Source organism: Toxotes jaculatrix, chromosome 3 (assembly GCF_017976425.1).
Source record: "Toxotes jaculatrix isolate fToxJac2 chromosome 3, fToxJac2.pri, whole genome shotgun sequence".
Classification (NCBI taxonomy): domain Eukaryota; kingdom Metazoa; phylum Chordata; class Actinopteri; family Toxotidae; genus Toxotes; species Toxotes jaculatrix.
In genome coordinates, this window is record NC_054396.1 from 16063713 (window position 1) to 16084709 (window position 20997).

Here is a 20997-nt window from a genome sequence, read left to right on the forward strand (position 1 = left end):
TTCATCGCCGTAACATAATCTGAGGCTGCAGCTCGGTGCGCTGAAAGGTATTTATGAAAGACAAGAATTATGGTGCACACTGTGAGTTTATTCTCCTGCGAACATGTGGCTTCCATGTGTACTGTCCATACAAGTCACATTGCTGTTATTAATCGTCAGTCTGTCAGCCATCATACAGTAAATAAAAAGTATATACACCTAATAAAACTAGTAATAACTAATTTTAAAAAACACATACTGTAAATATACCATCACACTGCAGCACTCGACTGCTTCAGGTCCTTTTCTCAGCTATAAAATAGAGTTTATTCACCAAATCAGTCAAATCTGTATCTGTTTCTAAGAAAAAAAAATACAGTGCAGTTGCTTCATTATGCACAAGGCCTTCCTTCCTTCTTTTCTGTCCTCAACTGTTAATATAAATGCAGATGAATCGAGGCCAAACTGCAAAACTGGCCGAGTTTCCTTCCTGTGCTACATCCAGAATCTATCTGGAGGAGAATCCTGCGGTGATTTGGGTTTCTTCTTGAGTGAGAGCAGGAAGTTTGGGAAGATGTTGAGCACGGATCAAGTACAGATGGTTGCCAGCAATCAGCAGGCTGCTGGCATTTACAACCCAGCTGCTGAATCACATTGCTGCGTTCCCTTGCCTGTCGTGTGTGTGTGTGTGTGTGCTGCAGGTCAAGTTAAGTGCTCTTAACTGTACAAAACATCAATAAAACACCATCAAAATGAAACTAGTGTTCATTTCAGTCACAAAATAGAAACAAAACATTTTTTTGAACTGAGTTAAGAGTATAAACACTTTCAGGAATGTTTCTGTGAGTAAGATATTGCTTTCAAGACATTCATGATGGGTGGATTTTCCCTGGATTAGAAGGTGGTGTGCTGGTGATTCTGGGTTTAAGCTGCACCTCATTTTCCTGCCGACAGTAAGGACGATGGAAGAGAGGGTTGTCGCCGTTTCATCTCCTGCTGCAGCTGCTCCTTCAGAGTGGATACCTGGAAGGAAAAAAAAAAAAACATTTTACATTTCAAATCTGCAACTTAGATCACATGTTTACACACTGATGCCATAAGGCTGTATACAAGGTTTTCCATCAGGTGGCTGCCGGTAACAGAGGAATGAGGGCCTAGCTGAGTTATTGTGGTCGAAACGTAATACTGGTGTTTTAAAACTTCACAAGGACTGAACCGCTTTCTGTATTCTGAATATTTCACCACAACTGTGTGTGTGTGTGTGTGTGTGTGTACCTGCTCCTCCAGGCCTTTGACCCGGTGTCGGTGAGCTCGCTCTCTGGTGCCCAGAGTTCGCTCTATGTCCCTGAGGCTGGTCCTCAGTCTCTCCGCCTCCCGCTGAGCCTCGTCACGCTGCCTCACCAAGCTCTCACACAGGCTGTGTGTCTGCTCCAGCTCAGCCAGCTGAGTCTGCTCATCAAACACACACACAGACACACAGACGCACAAATGGAAGAGTCCAAAATGTGAACACTAAGGAAAAAGGGCAGAAAGTCTGACAGGATAATGAACACTAGGACAGTTCATATATGGAGAGAGTTTGGCTGGAAGAGTCTAACTCAGTTTTCAGTTTTGTTTTTCAGGAGTTTGTTTCTGGAACAATGTGAATGTATCCATAAAAGACATTCTGGGATTTTCTTTTTCCAAACAACTGTGCTGTGATGTACCAATAGGAAACATTAAGGAGACTATAGTTTGATTGTATCCTCACGGTAAAGAACAATGGCTTCATTTTGTTCCGAAAATTATTTTTCTTTTCTGCCTTGACAAAACTGTATTTCTTCTGTGTTATGCTGCACTTATTTCTCCTTCAAAAATTTAAGTATGAAAAAAGTAAAACAAAAAACAAAATAATACAGCTAATTTCTACATCACATTCCACACATGCAAACATTTAATAATTAGGTATTTACGCATGAGTAAACATCATAAATCTCGTGTTTATCTGGTACAACTAACACCTGGGATTTTTATTGGTCTGGAGAAGGTATGACAGTTGGGACATGTTGATTTGTTTCCAGGTTAAATCACACAAAGTCTGCATGCTCCATCTCTTTCTCAATACTTTTCCACAAGAACCTGTAGCAGATGCTTGAGGGGTTGGGAATTACCGCTTTAGTTGGTGAATCCTTCTGCAGTCTGGGAAAATCTTTGACTAAACAAGGAGAAATGAACAGTGGTCTGAGATGTAAAGCCAGCCTGTAATAAACAACTTTAACGACCGTTTCTAAATTCTTATGAAAGCCACTGTAGCTTCACTTATTTGCTTGTTTATAGAATGTCTGTGGTATTTAAAAAATCATAGTTATGATCATTGTTTAGCATCAGAACACCAAAATGAAGCCTGGCCAGAAATATCAAGCTGTTCTGGCAGAACCTTCTGTTTTTTGGTGTCATCTATGGGAAGTGTCTCTAGAATGAAGCAGTAACATGAATGAGTGGTGTCAAACAGGAGGCAGATGTGTCCACAGCAGGTTATTTTTAAGTTATACTGACTTCACTTGACTCTTAAAAGTTTTTGGTGCAATGTACAGAAAAAATACTTAATACTTAACTCTGTCGTGCCTTAATTTTTCAAATGTAACTTTAAAAACAGGAGCCTCCTCCTTTAACGTTCAGAAAATGTGAAGTTTTTCTCATGAAACCACTTTTTCATGCAAAAACATCCCTTGCTGCACGAGTCAGTAAAAACACAGAGGCTCTCACAGTGTGAACAGTATGTTAACTAGAAGCTCTGTGGTTTAATAATGAAAGTAAAATAATTTATAAACCACAGAGAACATATAAAGCCCAAATTATGGGATCAAAATGTCGAGTTAAAGGCCAATTTTCCTCACTGTAAAACACGTGCTTGGCTTTGTCCTTCAGTGGAAGGTGATGGACTCCAGACTGTGCTCAAGCTCTCACCTCCAGCAGAGGTGTGAAGCAACAGCTGAGAAAACAAGTCAGCATCTGTGTCGCCAGGATTCACTTCGGTTTAGACCTTGAGGGGGTTTTGCTTTTATTACGAACAGTATGTCACAACCAGGACCCATCTTTAAGTGTAATGCAGATCAGCAGCTGCTCCCCACCTGCAGCATCAGTATCTGTTGCTGTGCTTCTTGCAGCTCCTGCTCAGCGGTGTTCAGAGAGCGATCCAGACGGCTTTTCTCTGCAGACAGCCGCATGCTGCCTTCTTCGGTCTTCAGCTTCTGACGTTCCACCTAAAAACCGAGGTAAATATAGAAATATAACCAACAGAAAGAGTGAGATCCCTTGCAGAAAAAAAAACTGATTGTGATTTCAAAGCATGTGTGCTTTTTGGACACCGTTTTTCACATGATGTAGTAGTATCATAACAGTAGGGCTGTAACTGCAGCTGAGTTCATTCAGCTCAGTTACTTATTTGTGATTTCTTAAAGTATAAGTTCAAGTTGTTTAAATGTTCATTTTGCCTGAAATAATAGCAAATGTTTTGTTTTGTGGACATTTGGACCTTTTCAGATTCTTGTTTAGTTTGTGAAGTTTTGTTCACTGTTCCTGTTTTATTTTGAAATCATTGCCCTTGTGTATCTTGTCTTGTTCTACTTCCTGTCTTTGTCTTGTTTCCCTCCTTTCGTGATTGTCTGCCCCGCCCTAATTGGTTTCACCTGTTGCCCATTGCCTGGTGTATTTAAGTCTTGTTATTTGCCTGTGTTCTGGTCGGTTCGTCTGTGTTCCATGCCGGAGTCTGTGTCCTTGCCTGAGTGTGTGTCTTCCCTGTGATCGTTCCCGTACCTGTCTTGCACTTTTTTCCCCACCTCATGGACTTACCTTGGTTTCCTCTGTTTGCAAGTAAGAACGTTTTATATTTTCGTTTGGTTTGGTCTCTAAGTATTTTTCTCCTGCATGGATGATATTTGGTTGTTTGACTTTTGTTCCCTGGCCCTGAACACTTCCAGTGATTTTTGGTTCATTAAAAGACTTTAAGTTACTCCTAGCCTTGGTCATGGGGGTTATTGTTTTTGGGTCCTGGCCTGATCCCTAGTCTTAGCATAACATTTTGGCACTCCTGTTTGAAAAGTTCATCATCAAAATCGATCATCAAAATACGGTCGACTAATCGACTTGTTACAGCTCTATTGTATACGAATATCAGGTGAGATTTGTGTATCATTTTTTTGCCTCATCTAAAGATCTTGTTCATGTTTTCACAGTTTTCATGGTTTCATCACATACGCACAACTAATGGTAAAAAAAGCTCAGACATTGACAAGGAAAGCCAACAATCCTTCATGTCTCGTGTACAAAAATGTCAGTTTGAAGCCACACAGTAAAATATTTACTGCAACCATCTGAGTAGAGAAGGTGCGGCCTTAGCAACACAATTTGAGAAAAAACACATACACTTTCTGACCCTCCATGACCCCAGTACTGTGTCCACCATCAGGCGGTGGTTCACTGTGACCCCATAAGATTGGAATCTGATAAAAACCCAATGTTTCCAATGGACTTTTGAGTTTTTTTAAATCACGAGAGGCTCTTTGTGAAGACAGTGCTGACCTTATCCAGTGTATTCCTCAGGGCGTCCTTGTCTTTCTCCAGTCTCACAGCCTGTCGCTCGGCATCTTTTTTCTCTGTCTCAAGCATGGCGACCGCTCGTTGCAGCGCGCGCAGTCGCTCCTCGACGGCGACCCGCTCTGTCTGAGCTGACTGGGCGCTGCGCTGAGCCTCCGCCAGGACAGCCGAACGCTGACGAAGAGCCTGACAGAGGGAAGACACAGATCACACCCAGGGACATCAGGCTGGAGCCTTCTAAAGAGGGACAGCTGAGGTAGTGGTGTGCTCATAAAATTTTACAATGAGCCAAAGACTTTCTTTGTTTGAGATTGTCAGCACCTCTTGAGCATTGTGGAGCTCAGCCTCCAGCTCCTCTCGTCTCAGCTCACTCTGGTTCAGCTCACTCTGCAGGCCTTGCACGCGCTCAGTGAGGGTGGCCATGTTCCTCCTCGCTTCAGCAAATGACGCCCGGACTTCATCCGTCCGTTCCTTAGTGGCACAGAGCGGCCGTCACATGAACATTCACTGTTCATCTACATTGTTTCAGGCCTTTTTAACTTCTGATCCACTCACCTGTAGAAGTCTTTTGTCCTGTTCAGCCACACTCAGTGTCTTCTGCAGAGAAACCAGGCGACTCTGTGTGCTGCTGTGAGCAGCTGCCGCCTCCTGGAGGCTCTGGTTTAGTGAAGAGTTCTTCTCTCTGAGTAAAGATTCACCTTCCTGAGCTTTGAGCAGAGCCTGCGTCAGCCTCTCCACCTCTCTCTGCAGCAGAGACACACGGGCCTCTCCCTCTGCCACCTGCAGTTTGTAGAAATCAAATTAATGTGCAATTTAGAAAATTTTACAAAAATTACAGACCAGTAAAATATAGTATTACCAAACTCGATAAATCTTGCACCTCAACACTTCTGAGGCAGATATACAGCATCACAAACTGCATCCCAAACTGTGTATTTCAAGCCAAAATCAACAGATTAACCACTGAGAAATGAAAACAAACGGACTTTTTATCAGCCTGTTGTACCTGTTTGAGTAGAGAGTCATTACGGTCCTGGGAGGCCTGGCTCTCAGCCTCCCGGTCTCCCAGACTCAGTTTGAGTCTCTGCAGCTCCCCCTCCAGACTGCGCCTCCCCAGCTCCACCCTGGTGGCCCGGGCCTCGGCTGCCTCCAGCGCTTCCCGCAGGCGCTTCCTCTCCGCCTCCAGACGTATCTCAGCAGCACGCTGCTTATTTAACTGATCCTGCAGAGATGGAGGGAGGACAGAGAGGATTTTAAAGAGCATATTTTTTTGCGTGTATAATGGAGACCCAAGTTTTTGAGCCAGAAAAAAAGACAGTCTTCATAAATCCTCCTGAGCCTTTTCAAAAATGCTTTTTCACTGAAAAATGTCTTAATCCAACAAATATAAATCTCTCTCTCTCACACACTCATAAAGTTTTGTCTATCTGAGCTGTAAGCTGTTTTTTCCCCCCCAGTAAGAGCGTCACTTTCTTTTTGTGTCCCTGCTCCTCCTGCGGTCCACAAGGTCAATCATTATGAAAGGTGCTGGCTTTAAAAACAGACATATGGAGAGCTCACATGGGACACCACAAGAGGTGTAACACTGTCTCTGTGTGTAGCATCTGTTGTTATTACAATCCCTGACTGTTGTCTAGATATGGCTCTACGGTTGAGTACTGCCATATGGTGATCCTGACAGTTCAGTGGTCACTGCTGAGCGAGTCACAACACAAATACACTGTGTTTTTATGTACGTGCAAGCAAGAGCACAAATGTATGTGTGTGTGTGTCTGTGCACCTGTGTGTGTTTCTTATCCGCCTCAGAGGCCTGCAGCGCTCGCTCTAAATCCTTCGCCCTGTCGCTGAGAGCTCTTCTCTCTCTGTCTCCTCTCCTCACCGCCTCCTCCTGCTGCTGGAGTAAAATCTGAGTGGTGGTCAGACGCTCGTCCAGGCCGCGCCTCCCTACAATCACAAACACGAACACATGTCAATACAAGACAATGCACTGTATCTACAGTAGCTTTTTAGTTTTAGTTCTATCTATCTATCTATATCTATCTATCAGATGAAAGGGAAGTTGGGACAGGAAGTATTTTCTCAGGGTTTTTTTGTGAGGGGTGTACTATTGTTCTTTTCAGACTACATGGACAAAAATGATTAACCTTCTTGATAGTCCTGTACAGTGTTCTGTAGCTGAGTGAGACGACTCTGAGCAGAGTCTCTTTCCCGCGTCAGCTCCTCCACCTCCCGCTGCAGGGCCCCCAGCTGGCATCGAGCATCATCCTTCAAAATAGGCAATAAACAAAGACGTCAACCATGCAAACAAAAAAATCCTGGAAATATTGTGAAAATTTACTTGTCTTTTTTTTCTTTTGTTGCACAGCTCTTTTACCCGCTCCCTCTGTGCGTCACGCAGCTCCTGGAGGAAGTCTCTCAGACCACTTCGCAGTGTCTCTGGGTCCAGGTCTGGCTGAGGGAGAGGCAGCGGTGTATCCCCTCTCTCAGGAGACACAGCCCCGGAGCCTAAAGTGTTGTCAGGCGTGCTTACTCGAAATTCTGTAAAAATGAAACAAAAAGCGTTGAAATCACCAGCTGGTTTTTGTTTATGCTGGAACATCTACAGGAGGGGAGGAGGGGTCACATTATGCCGTCACCCAAAGACTGATGCAACAGAGCCATATTTCAGTGCAGTAGTTTGTCATATTCCTCAATAATCAAGTAAAGATTTCTTTTGTGTTACTGTTCAGTTCAGTGCAGTGGTGATACTGTAACTGTATAAGACTGGTAAGACTGATTTGGAGAAGAACTTTATTAACAATGCATTTCTATTACAAGTCCAATTTTTGTATTTAGGTATTTGTTTGTGTCTCAATACATTTTTGTAGTTACTGTTTATGTATGGTGCATACAGTATGTCTACGTTTATTTATCATATATGATATTTATGTTTTTCTTCTTCAGTTTGCTACAAAGGATCAATAAAGTTCATCTTTTCTTATTTATTGCATGAAGTGTAAACATTTGTTAATTATGCAGTATTTATTTCCCCAGGAGGAGTAGCTGTTGCCAAGGTAACAGCTATTAAATGGGATCTGAATAAACATCATACTGTATTTAATGTCAGAATAAATGCCTAAATATCATGTTGCAGAGGTAAACTTGCATGTTTCATTCTTACCCTTAGGAGGCGAGAGAGAGGAACGCAGCGGTGAGATGCTGTGGTGACGTGACATGTTGCCAGGTGATGCGGAGCTCCCGCCTGGGCTCCTCCCCCGGCCTCCTCTGCCGCCCGCTCCGATGCCCAGTGTTCGGGTCAGTGCCGACTGGAGGCTGCTCAGACGAAACTCCAGCTCCCTCCTCCCGGCCTCAGCCCGGGCCAGCTCGGCCTCCGTGGCGGCCAGTCGGCCCTGGGCCTCGCTCAGCTGCAGGCTGGATTGAGCAGCAGAGTCCTGAGCTGCCTGAGCGCGCAGGGACAGGTTCTTAGCTTCATCCTGAAGCTTCTTCTCGCAGCCACGCGCCTCCTGCAGCTGAGCAGTCAGTTCTCGCTCGCAGCCACGCCAGCCCGACTCGGACTCCACCAGGCGCTTTTGAATCTGGGAAAGCTAGAATGAAAAATAAAAAGGATTGAAATCATGACACAGTGAAGACAGTGAGTGTGACAAGAGCCTGTAAGTCTCTTTTCCTCCATCCTCACCTCTTTCTTGAGGGAGTCTCTGGCTGCTTCAGCTTCAGTTAACTTCTGTTTGAGGGTGAAAACCTCTTTGCCTCTCTCCTCCTCTCTTTGCTCCTCCAGTGACAGGCGAGTCTGCAGCTCTGCCACCTCCCTCCCTTTCTGCTCCTTCTCGCCATCCAGAATCTTCAGCTGCAGCCAAGAAAAACAAAAATCACAGCTCAACACACTCTGCAAAGAAAATCCTGAAATGTTTAAAACCAAAGTTTTCAGCAATCCCGAGCATGTCACATGACAGCATGTCTGACCTGTCTGCGGAGCTCCTGCAGTTCTCTCCGAGCTTCGAGTCGAGACCTTTCAACTTCTCTGAGGCAGCTACGCAGCTCCGCCACCTCCTTCTGAGCGGACGAGAAGTTCTCCTCCAGCACAGCCAGCCTCTGCTCTTTCTCCTCGCACTGTCGTTTCACACTGACAAACACAACACACACACTTACTCTCACACTACTCTTAACGTGCCTGTCCGACTGGCTTTCTCATTCATCCGAGTGTTTACCTGATTCTCTCCGTCTCTGCACTTCGCAGAGTTTCCCTCAGCTGGGTGTTTGATTGGCTGAGAGTGTCCCTCTCCTTGCTGACGTCACCCAGGTTGCGTCGTATCTCCGTGCTTTCTCTTCTGTAGTTGTCTGCTGTGTCCTTACTTTGGTTGAGACGGCGCTCGATGTCCAGCATGTCCCGTCTCAGCTGGTCTCTGCTCTCCTCATTCGATGCGAGAGAAGCTCTGCACTGCTCCAACTGGAGGGCGAAACAAAATGATGGAACTGAACAGAAGCAAAAACTATAGTGAACACAGCTTTTACATCCACCATGGAGGGTTGATTTGCCAATTAGCATTATAAGTATGGTGTAAGCTTAGGCCACATGCCAAGGAACAAGTCATATTTTTTTAGAAGTTTCATTCACCGTGTGATAGAAGGTATTTATTTTTATGTTGTAATTGTTTTCACATGATATATGGGACAAAAATTCTGTTCCTACTGAAGATTTATCCCATGTTCCGTATTTGTCAATGCAGATCCAGATGCAGAGATAAAGACTAAACTTTTTTTATGGTGCGACCTTGATGGATATGGGCTCTCTGTTTTGTCACGCATAGCTTTTATGTTCTGTCTGGTACAGGATCATCTACCTCTTTGAGAGCAACATTTGCACGTGACTGAAGGTCAGTGCAAGTCTCCCGTAGACTGTGGAGTTCACGTTCGTGAACAGAGGCTGCATCCTCCAGCTGAGAGCGAAGCTCCAGCAGCTCGGCGGTCAGAGCCCCGACCCTGATCTGGAGGAAACAACACAGAGAGTTGATTTAGCTGATCTTTTTTATGCTTTTGTGTTAGGTAAGGCTGATGATAAGAAAGGAAGCCACGTCACCTGCTCCTGCTCTCTGTAATGAGCTGCTTCTCTGGACATCTTCTCGGCCTCCAGGGTTGCAGCTGACAGCTCGGCCTGCAGACTGGACAGCCTGTCAGACAAAACTGTTTTCTCTGCCTCCTTCAGAGAAAGGGCCTGGAAAAAAATATAAGTCTGGATGACTTATAGATGCAGGTTATAGCAGAGCTGAACCTCATTGCTTCTAGACCATATCTAATGAAATACCATGACAGGAAGTCCAGACAATAGGGTTAAAACCATTTTCATATAATTATCAATCATCATATCTGCTTGTTTTTAATTAACATATATGGTGACAGTGTTTATCATGATATTAGGATTCCACACAACGCTTCACTAAAGGCACCACAGTTCCTCAGTCTTGGAACCAGATCAGACCTGTTGTTTCTCAGTCTCAGCCTGCAGCAGACTCTGATCTCTGTCGTGCTGGAGACTCCTCAGTTCATCCTGCAGCTCTTCTCTTTCTCTCTGCGCCCTGTGGAGCTGATCCTCCATCTCCTCCCTGAGCTTCCTCAGGGCTGCCTCGTGCTCCATCAGCAGGCTGTGCCTCACGACTTCCTGCGAACCAGAGTGCGCGGCCAAGAGCACAAACACGGATTAAAGAGCCATCGACAGCATCAACAGTCTGACTCCAGACGTAACGTCGGTCTACAAATAGAACTTTAAGTAACACACTGAGCCACTGAACTTTCTGACCTTTTCTGAGACCAGTCTCTCCACCTCCTCCTGATGTTCGGAGATGGCCTTGCGTAAAGCCTGCTGGGTCTCAAGCTGTGCAGCATTCAGAGTCTGATTCAGAGCCTGTTTCTCCCTCTCAGCCTGGGCCAACGCGTTCTCCCCATCAGAGCGAACACGCCTCAGTTCAGCTGGAAATCCCATCCAGGAAAACAAAAAAGAAGGAAACACAAAATTCAACCACCAAGTACCAAATATCTTCTCTTTAGCATATTTGTGTCATAGTTTTCTCTCTTTTGCTACACGCTCATCATCCTCATCACTCACCAGCAGCAGTTTCACAGCGGACTCGAAGGTTTTGGTTCTCCGTCTCCAGCTGTTCTCGGCGAGACTCCACCTGAACAAGCTGCTGCTGCACCTCGAACAGACTGGTCTCCAGGGATTCCCGCTCTGACCTGCGGGGTCATACAAACAAACACAAGTTACACACACGCAGGGAGACACGTGAAAACGTGTGTGTCATGGACATACAACAACAACACACACCTGAAAGCAGCCAGTTCCTCTGACAGCATGGTGTTTTCTCTCTCAGAGGCCGTCAGCTGGACCACCAGAGCCGCTTTGTCTCGGGCCAGTTCTGCACGACCGCGGCCGACCTCCTCTAAGGCCACCTCGTTCCTCTGGCCCTCTCCTCTGGCAAGACTCAACTCTGCTCCCAGAGAGGTCACCTCACCACAAAGCTGTCAGCAAAGGCCGAGCAGAAAACAAAGTGAGAGAAAAAAATTACAGAAATGAGAAACCACGAGTAAAATGGAAAACTCTTTCCCATGTGACACGCCATGATTGTGTCATTCACTTTTTTTTTGGCATTTCATGCACAGTTTTCATTGTTGTTTTAGCCAAATAAACATCTTTTAAACACCATGTTTGCTGCACAAAAGTAAAAAAGAGGCCACACCATCTAATTATAAGGCATGTGATCAAATTTGTAATTAAATAGGCCCATAAATGGCAGGTGCATCACTCGTAACTTTTCCTAAAGTGTTTTCAGGTTGGACTTAACCTTTAAACAATGATGTAATATAACCTTTTGTGTACCTGAGTGACTTTCTCCTGCAGCTTAAGTCTCTCAGCCCTGAGACTCTGGAGTTCTGCCTCCATCCCCACCCGGCTTAGCTCTGTGTCCTGCAGAGACTGCTGCAAGGTGATGCGGGTAGTGTCCAGCTCAAGCCGGTCCTGCTCCAAGCGGACCAGCTCATCTCTGATGGTCAACTTCTCCTGCTCCGCCTCCCGTTTCTGAACCTGCAGGAGGGACTTCTCTTCCTCCAGCTTTAGGGGACAGAGGTAAGAGTGAGACTGAGACATCCACATTAAAGGCCCTGAAACTTTGTTTTCTCAGTCAGCTTTTTACTATGAGCGATAAACAAACAATTTTCTTCCAAAGTTGGAACAGTTTTTATAATTTCACATGGGATTTCTGTGTTTCTGTTTTTGATTTTCTGCTGGAAAAAAAAGCTGATGTCTTCTATTTCCATACACCAATCAAGAGTTTAGCAACATTTGGATATAAACCTGATAACAGCTGTGGTGCTGGATGCTTATGCTGCCAGGTCAATCAAATCTCATTAAACCACATCCACGGAGTCCTGACAAAGCAGCTTAGCTGCGTTTTGTTAGTTAGGTTTGTGTTAAACTCTTTACAAATAACAGCTAAGACTGCGGTCTAGTTTACACAGCAAATTGCCTTGTTTGCAGGGATGTGAATGTAAGGTAAAGTTTTAACTTCTCTCTCAGCTTTTTCACTTTTTTGGTGTACAACCATCACGAGGGCCTTTGAGAAGAGACGGTCCAAAAGTGTGCACCTTTATCCTCATTTGTACGATCGCACTGAGACTACAAACATGTGCAAAAGATACAGAATTCTTGAAAGAAAGATCATGTATGCAGCCAAAGGAGGCTATGATGGCAAGTTCCAAACTGCCACATCTTCAAATGTGGCAGTTTGGAACAGGACAAAAAAACGTCATGCAATAAAGTATGATCAATCGTGTCACACAACCAGGTTCATTTCAAGCCTACTGAACCCTTTAACAGGTCAAATTCTTTCCTGGAAACCCCATACCTTGAGGATGTAGGTGTTTAGGTCAGCTTTATCCTGGGCCAGGCCCTCGTTCATGCTGCTCATTTTAGCCAGAGAGTCTCTGAGAGCTGCATCCTCAGACTGCAGCTTGTTGAGCAGCAGAGAGAGCTCCGCGTTACTGCTCTCAGCCTGCAGGGACAATATGAGTCGTTCACAAGAGAACACATTATACAGAAAACTAAATCAGCAAACATTAAACGAGTTGACTTTTTCTTACTCGACCAAGTGCCTCGGACAGTTGGGCTTTCTCTCTCTCCAGCAGCTGCCTCTCAACCTCCCCCTGCTGGTGAGTTTCCTTCACTGCAGACAACTCTCCACGCTGAGCAGAGGCTCGGCTCTCACTCTGATCCCACTGCTTCTGTCTGTGTCAAGGCAATACACATGCACGATCATTTTCAGTTCATTGAGGCTATTTATGAGAGAGTTAGGCGGTGTGTGTGCATGTTCTTGTAATTGTGTAAAGCTTATGGATTGTGGTAAACATAGTTTGAGCTCAGCATAAGGACAAATACAGTGTGTGCTTGAAGATTAGACACGCAACAGTTTTATTTTCTCAGTATTTTATTCCGATTTTCAGATCTTATGAATAAAAGTCCAAATGTGTAGGCTTGAACGGTCAGGACAGCTCTGCTACGGTGCTTTAGAGGATAAAGGATTTACATCAGATCTGTTCAAGGAAAATCTTGAGAGAGACGGGAAGAGTTTGTAAATGACAACAGAGAGCTTTCTGTTTTGTAAGCTACTACAGATCCTTTGAAATGCACAGTGCTCATATGCACTGTGTGTTGGCTGCAGTAGACTTTGTGGATTAGTGCCCACATCACATTCACTTAATCACTATCAATTAGCCTACTTACATCCTCTGAGTCTCTGCCTTGGCCCGGTCTCTCTCCTGAATGGCGGCCTCCTTCTCCTCCCTCTCGTGATCTCGCTCTCGCTGCGTGGACACCACAGTCAGCTGCAGCTTCTCACAGTCCATCTGCAGGATCTGGTTGCTGCTCTGTGCTGCCTGTAAAGTCTTCTCCAGGCTCACCTTCTCACTGCCATGTTCACGATGTATGTAGGAAAACACATTGTAGAGTTAGAGTTACATTTCCAGGATTCAAGGATTAGAAGCAGATTGTTAAAGGTGATGTAACTGTCTGCAAACCTGGCCAATGTGTCTCTCTCCTGCTTCAGACGGTCCTTTTCTCTCTGTGTGGTCTCCCTCTCTCTCTGAGCAGCGTCCCTCTCCCTCTGCAGAGCTTGGTTTCGCTGTTCTGCGTCTCTTTTAGTCGAATCTGTCTCTGAAAGCTGCTTTCGTAACTGCTGTGATGTGGACTGGGCCGAGAGCAGACGCCCTCGAACATCCTGCAAAAACATGACAAGACAGTGGCGGAAATGATATGTTATATAATAATAATAATAATAATAATAACTAAGACAATGGTTTTAAGGCATGGGGGTCCCCTCATAGCTTAGGGGTTAAGATGAAGACCATGAATCATAATGCAAATGTCACCAGTCTTTCTCAATTATGTTCTGTCATGTTTCTCTATTGTGTGTAATAAAGGCTTATTTATAATACTCATAAATACATTAAGAAAGTTTTTTTTTAATGTTTTACTCTGCTCCTTCCATTTTAGATCCTGACTGGTGATGAATAAAGTAGGGTTACATTTCGCTAATGTAATTATTGTACTCATGTATGAAGCTTAAGCACCGTATCATTTACCATGATACCTTCCTGAAACATGGTAAATGATGAGATAAAAACCGTGAACAGCATGAGTGTGTGAGTGTGTGTGTGTGTGTGTAGGGGTCCTTTATCATATAGAGGGGTTTAAAAATTGACATGTCACCTGCAGCTGGAGCGTCTTGTTTGTGACCGCAGAGCGGAGAGCAGACAGCGCCGTCTCCGGGAGGGAAGCCAGTGAGGAGGGACGAGAGGGGGAGGACGACCTCCGGGGAGAGGAGCAGCGGTGTGGGGAGGAGCCACGCAGCAAGGCCAGCAGTGGAGCCCCAGCGTTGTCCTGGTCCACTTCTGATGACTCTCCATCTGACAAAACCGTCTTTAGAAAGGAAATTAAAATGAGACTCTGGAGTCCAACTGGTATGACAGCGTGTGCAGATGTGTGCAGCTGTGTACCTGAGCAATGTCCCGCAGCGTGTCTAACAGCGTTTCAGTGTGAGTTCTCATCATCTGCATGTCGGTCTCATCGTTACCACTCTGCTCCTGCAAGAACAGCAGGAAAAAGAAGCACAGACACCTCAGTCACCTGAAGGAGGAGGACTGAATGCAAATGAACAGTTACACGGCCTTCATGACCGTCCGCTCACCTCAAGCCTCCTCGTCAGTACGACCATTTCTCTTTCTCGCTCTTCCAGTTTGCCCTTTAGTCTCTCCGCCTCTCGCACCGATTCTGACAGCCTGATAGTCAAAACGATAACAAGCACAAAATAAAACATCTGATTAAAAAAACTGAACCTTATAAAAATATATTTTTTTTTAAGTTTTCATAACACAGAAAAACTGGATAGTTGAAGGATAGTGAATTTAATGGGTTGAAGGAACACAGGTTTATGTTGTGACCACCAGTTGTCACCTGAAATCGTGTTTTAACTTTCACTTAGAGTTGCATTTAACTGCGTTCTGAGGTCCCTGATCTTGTGTTTCTTACTGAAATGTACCCTGGGAGCCGTAGTTAACGTCTCACCTTCATGTTTTTATGTACACAGGCTTCATCTTTTTGATGAACCAGATCTTTTCTAACACACTTGTTCATGTTCACATGTTCACATGTAAACAGTAAATCATCTAACATTGTTCATGGAAACGGTGCACAATGTCACTGACCTGACATTGAGCTCACTTCTCTCTGCGTCCGTTCTGGTCTGAAGATTCATCATCTCTGTCACCCGTTCCCTCAGCTGCTGCTCCAGCTGAACCCTCAGAGCTTTCTCCCGCTCCAGAGCCAGAGCTGCTCCTCCTTCGCGGTTGTGCAGAGCGGCAGACAGACCGGTGCAGGACACCTGAGCGGAGTTGGACAGTCGAGCCAGCTCGTTACGCATGTCTGACAAGTCCCTGAGATTGGAGAGATGGAGGGGAAAGGGAAAAAAAACACAAAATGTGAATGTGCACATTTTCCAAAAATGCAAACAACATGTATTTTATTGTTGATTGTTGATTTTAACCTTTCAGTGGCGCTCTTCAATTCACAGACGTGCCTTCTGAACCCGACCACTTGCCGCCACAGCATCAGCAAACGACTGTGCTCGCTGCTAAAGTAACTGTGGAAAGACTGAAGGGAAGGATGGAGAGAAAACAACAAGTAAACTACCCTGACTTCATATTTTCCTTAATTTTAAATGCTTTACTGTTTACAGCATCCCTCTCCCACCTCTTCTTCTCTCCTCCAGTCAGACTCCTTTTGTTCCAGCTCCTCTCTGGCTTTCGTCCAATCAGCAGTGAGCCTGCGGATGTCCTGGCTGAGAGCCTCATTGGCCAAACCGGCCTGCTCCAACTGCTCTCTCAGCATCGCGTTCACCGCAGACAAACTGCTGCTCCTGAAAACACAGCAAGAAAACACACAAGGGAAAAATAAACTATGTTGACAGAGCAAATCAGGAAGAAAAAAAACTATGTGATATTATGAGATTTGCGACACGTGAAAGCTCAGGAGATTTTCACCACTGTGTTACATCTCTCTCTCATGTAACCAGTCACCTCTGCTGTTCTTCCTCCAGACGGATTAAAGCATCTTCCAGGTTGCTGCTTGATTCGTCTTGATGGCGACCATTGGACGTCTCGCTGTGACTCTACATGAGAGAATGTGTGCCAAGTTAATGGTCGTGCGGATGAAAGTCGGCTTCCTTAATGTGGAAAATCAATAAAACACCACTGACACTCAGCCTGTGTTTCTCCAACTCTGAGGACTTCTCCTGGAGCGTCTGCTCGAGATCCCCACACCTCTTTTTGTACTGAAGGACCTGAGGAAGCAGCACAAATATCACCGTCTCTCCCTCTCTTGCCTCACTGACCACATCCCAGCTAAACACTAGAATAAAACAATCATACCTTGGCCTGAAGCTTCTGCACCAGCTGCGCCTGCCTCTGCTGACCCTCCTGGTACGCGGTGAGTTTACGCTTGTAGGCCGCTTGTTCCTCATCCAGGCGCCTGCGTAAGTCCACATTCTGCTGAGCAAGGCTGCGTGACTCCAGAGAGTCATGGTCCCCGTCTCCCGTGTCGAAACGTAGCGCCTGCTCCAGCTGTGGGTTTAATTAAGAGTAAGAGGCAGAGGGTGACGTTTCATTTCATGCTGTGAATCTATACCTACCATGTCCTGTAAATCCAAACATCCTCAGTATTTGAGACTGACAGTTCATTCTTAACCTACGGCACCTCCCACAGGTGGTGAGCCCATGGGAGGTGGTGCCGTCCGGAGTGGGGCTTAAAACCCACGACACAGATCTATCACACTATAGGTGTGAGAGATGTGTGTGATAGATGGGCAGCTGGCGTCACAGCATCTAAACAAAACTAAGTATTTCTGATTCCTGACAGACTGAGGATGAGATTGTTGTTGCAGAAAACATGTACAGGTTACAGATTTTGACCAGAGCTGCCTTTTGGTTTTGGACCTTTATGTTTCCTTTTGCTAATGTTCAACCCAAAACTGGATGTGGCGCCCACCCACCACCACACCTCCTGTCCTCTCCACTGAAGCCCCTGTTTACAGTTGCCCAGGGTGACAGACGCCATGACAACATTCCACTTCAGCTCATTCCAGCCCCCGTCACCTGGGAGACCAGCAGATCTCAGACAAAGAAACACCAAGAAAACAGGCAAATGGGGGAAATGGGGAAAGGGCCACAGTAGCCCCTTTAGGTGTAATATAATCTGGAGGATTTTGCAATCTTATATTTTATACAGTGCTGATGATGGTCAGGGACAAATCATGCGTAGAAACCAGGATTCTCACCTGGGACGTTATTCACTGATATATCTAATATTTCTCAGAGCTTTGTTTATATCCAGCTCACAGTTCTTATTTCTCATCTTAGTGCACCTCAGCCCATCATGCCATCTGCTATTGTTGCTTGTGTCCTGGTGTGTTGCCTCACCCTCTCACTAATTGCACCATACTTGATGGCGAGCTCATCCCGGTCCGCTCTGCTGTGCGCCAGCAGGTCCTCCAGCCTTGCCAGCTCTCCCTGCAGCACCCGGTTCTCCTCCTGGAGGGACATGACCGAGGACATGGCCCCTGCTGCTGAGAGGAAAGGAAGACAGAGGCAACGGTCAGGCAACGAAAGCTTTAATTTGACATGATGGAGAACGGATAGCAGCCACTCACAGCTATCGTTGAGGTTCTTTGTGACAATCTCTCGCACTCGTGCTGGTAGACATGTAGGGGGGGCATCAGGTGAAGGGCCCCGGACCGTCAGCCTCTTCTCCTCGGACAAAACGCTCTCCTCCAGCCGCTGGTGCACAAAACACACACTTTTACCCTTTCAGCTTGTGACATTCACAGAGAAGGACAACTATGAGAGACAGTTATGAAGTGTATCTCAATGTGCAGGCAATGACAATAAACAATAAATACTGAAAGATGATGGTGATTATGTGATTAAGAGCCACAAGACCAGGAGGTGCCACGGCAGCCACACCAGGCCAACACTGCTACATAATAATAACTCAACACTGTCCTCTAACACAAACAGGCAACACACACACAGAGAGAAGCCAGCAGCTTTATTTGTCACATCTCACACCAGGCAGCGCTTAATGTACATTTAACAGGCGATGGGAGATGGAAGAGAGCCCGGTGCACCTCACCTGTATCACAGACTCCAGCTTGTTGGAGTCCGTGTCCGAGTTTTCCGCCGCGCTCATCGCGGTCGCAGCAGATATATAAAATCCTCCGGGGAATAGGATTAACTCCGAGTAAACGTAAAGTCTTCACAAGTTCAGCGATCGTCTTTTGCTTCCCAACAGGTGCGAAAAAGAGGAAAAGTTCACAACCTCGGGCGGGTTATTTGTTGCCGCCGGAGCCGACAAAGTTTGGGGGGCAGGGGAGCGGAGTGTGAGCGTCCTGTCGCCTCCTCCGCCGGCACAGGAAGGCACAGATTGAGGACAGCAGGATTAGCAGGTTTTAAGAAGCGCACCCCTCCACCTCCACTTCACCACCTCCACCACATCCACCACTACACTCTCACTGCTCGCTTTCACAACCCGCCACAAACCAACTATTATTCAGCCGCACAACAAAGAGAAGCAGGAATAAAGCTTCAGTACCACCCTCCCTTAACATAAAGAATATTTTTAAGTGTTTTGACCTCTGTTATTAGAAATTGTGCTCCTGTTGTTAAAGGGATACAATTTATGAGATGAATTTTCAAAATAAAATTCAGAATAAGAGAGGTCAGGGCCAGATGTGTTTTTATTTTTGTCCTTAAAAAAAAAAAATTCCTGTAACAGGTATTCTGTGGTTGTGTGCATGTATGTGGAAATGTTCTTTGTCTTTTGGTTTAATAGACTGAATAAATTTGGCTTTTATACTTTGTCACTTTACACTAAGCCATTAATTAAGAAAATATTCTGCAGATTAACTGAAAATGAAAATAAGTGTTAGCTGTGGCCCTAAAATGGATTCATGTAGCTTTTTTTGTGGTGTGCAAGTACAGATACTGAGAGGGCCCTCAGCTGTTTCTGATCAGAGGTAAAATGTCACAGCTGACCCTGTCCTTTAAATTAACTTAACACCATGGCAGACAATAAAATCTGTATCAAGAATAAACTCAGAATAAAAGAGTTATCCACAGATTTTGATCTTTGAGTATGGATTTGTTCTTCTAAAAACTATTTGAGGTTTAATGGCTGTTTTATGTTCAACATGACATGTGCATACTGGTTATAAGTGCTCCATAAAGGGACTAATAGTAAACTGTAAGTGTTAGCAACTGCAGAACAATAAAGTTTTTAAGGGAGTTTGTAGACATGTGAATGTGAAACTATGACACGTTAAACATGGGGGTTGTGCACTGCACAATGTAGTGTTTGGATTGTCATAGTTACAGACAAGAGGATCATTGTGTCAATACCAGACCCCCAACACAGCCTTAACACTCTCTCTCTCACACACACAAACACGTATTTCTGTATTTGTGAGGACGCTCACTGACTTTACACATTCCTTAACCATCACAGCTACAGTCAGTGGTGTGAACTGCACGCCTCACCCCAACCAATGCTCTCACTTTTCAACACTGTCCTCGCTCTTGAGGTTTAAAACCTCAAACTTATCCTCACTAATGCAGAAGTTCAAGAGCACACACACACACACTCATGCAAAGTGATTTAACACATTTTAACCCCAAATGTGTGGTTTCATTTTTGTTAAACTTGTCAGAAATTAAGAATAATACATTCATGTTAATATTCCCCCACTGTCCGTGCTGGGTTTCCCTTCAAGTGTTTTCAGTATTAACCTTTTTTGTCCTTAAAAATTACATGACTTGCAATAATGGTCAACTGCTAGACCTAAAGTTTTTTTTGTTTGTTTGTTTGTTTTTTGGCATGTGTATTACTGGACATGCTTTCATTCATAAATAACCAAACATCAGCCAAACAGCAGTCGAAAATTCAGTTTTAATTGCTGAACATCTGTGGCGCCCCCATTTGGTCTGTTAGTAAATGTGTGGCTCTGATTTCAGTGAGATTTTGTATCTGATGAGCTAAACACCTGTTGATCTCTCGTCTCCACTGTCAAACACCCCAGCTGGAGCTAAACAGCCCTCATGTTTCACTATCAGTTATGTGCGGCCACAGATTATGGGGCGAACAAATAGTTTGATGTCCAGTCGTTGATTATCGACTGCTTCCTCTTCGGTTCCAGTTTGTTACAAGGGGAACTAAAGGCTTCTGTTTCTTTGACTCATCACCAACATCCTCTTTATCCAAACACACTATACAACACAGAAATGCGTCCAAAAGGACACGCCCAACTTTTCAAAAGTCTGTATCAGGAGTTTGAGGAGGCGGGGGGAGCAGGAGGAGGAGGAGGAGGGGGGGTTTGTACATTAAACTGTCCAGTATCCAACTACATTTAACTGATGATGAATTAGGACTTTGGTTTAAAGTAACAGACACTGAAAAACGCGCCGCTGTGAAAAACGACAGCCTGAATATAAAACGTTTTGCAGACCCACGCTGTGTCGCGCTTGCTGCAGCTCTCGCAGTGAAACCATCCACCTCTCTGTCTGATTTACATCCTCACCTCGAGCGATCGGTCGGATCAGCTTTGCCCTGCCGTCCCTCCATTCCTCTGGGCGCGATTTGGGATCATAGAGGCAGAAACAATCCAGGTCCACCGCAGCTACAGAGCTATCATCAGCTGTTTTCAGGCGGCGCAGTCTTGTTCTCAAATCTCCTCCATGCTTTTTCCGGGGAGGGACTTCAGCTCTCACGGATAGACCGGCCTGCAGTCTGTGACCTGCTCAGTGTGTTTACATGATGCTCAGCTGTCATCATGTCATGTGATCACACGCATCTCG

General features: G+C 45.2%; 1 protein-coding gene across 2 annotated transcripts; it reads right to left on the bottom strand.

The window, feature by feature from the left end:
- Positions 1–62: 62 nt before the first annotated feature.
- On the bottom strand, positions 63–20889 carry LOC121178992 (rootletin-like). Of its 2 annotated transcripts, none has more exons than XM_041033537.1 (37): positions 20721–20889; positions 17799–17925; positions 17569–17711; positions 16522–16713; positions 16350–16433; positions 16171–16262; positions 15845–16010; positions 15639–15745; positions 15301–15528; positions 14784–14874; positions 14593–14679; positions 14306–14515; positions 13615–13814; positions 13322–13504; positions 12682–12826; positions 12447–12593; positions 11423–11653; positions 10871–11064; positions 10652–10779; positions 10346–10515; positions 10028–10207; positions 9629–9763; positions 9393–9536; positions 8760–8998; positions 8515–8674; positions 8231–8398; positions 7715–8138; positions 6929–7092; positions 6699–6819; positions 6335–6498; positions 5561–5776; positions 5110–5334; positions 4876–5025; positions 4540–4740; positions 3090–3221; positions 1255–1428; positions 63–1002 (listed from the first exon to the last, which is right to left on the bottom strand). In XM_041033537.1, exons 3-37 carry the CDS (start codon positions 17701–17703, stop codon positions 916–918), a joined length of 5874 nt encoding a protein of 1957 aa, XP_040889471.1. In that variant the 5' UTR covers positions 17704–17711; positions 17799–17925; positions 20721–20889; the 3' UTR covers positions 63–915. The 2 variants fall into 2 exon arrangements, with proteins under 2 accessions (XP_040889471.1, XP_040889473.1); XM_041033539.1 differs by having other exon boundaries at positions 17569–17714.
- Between the last annotated feature and the right edge of the window lie 108 nt (positions 20890–20997).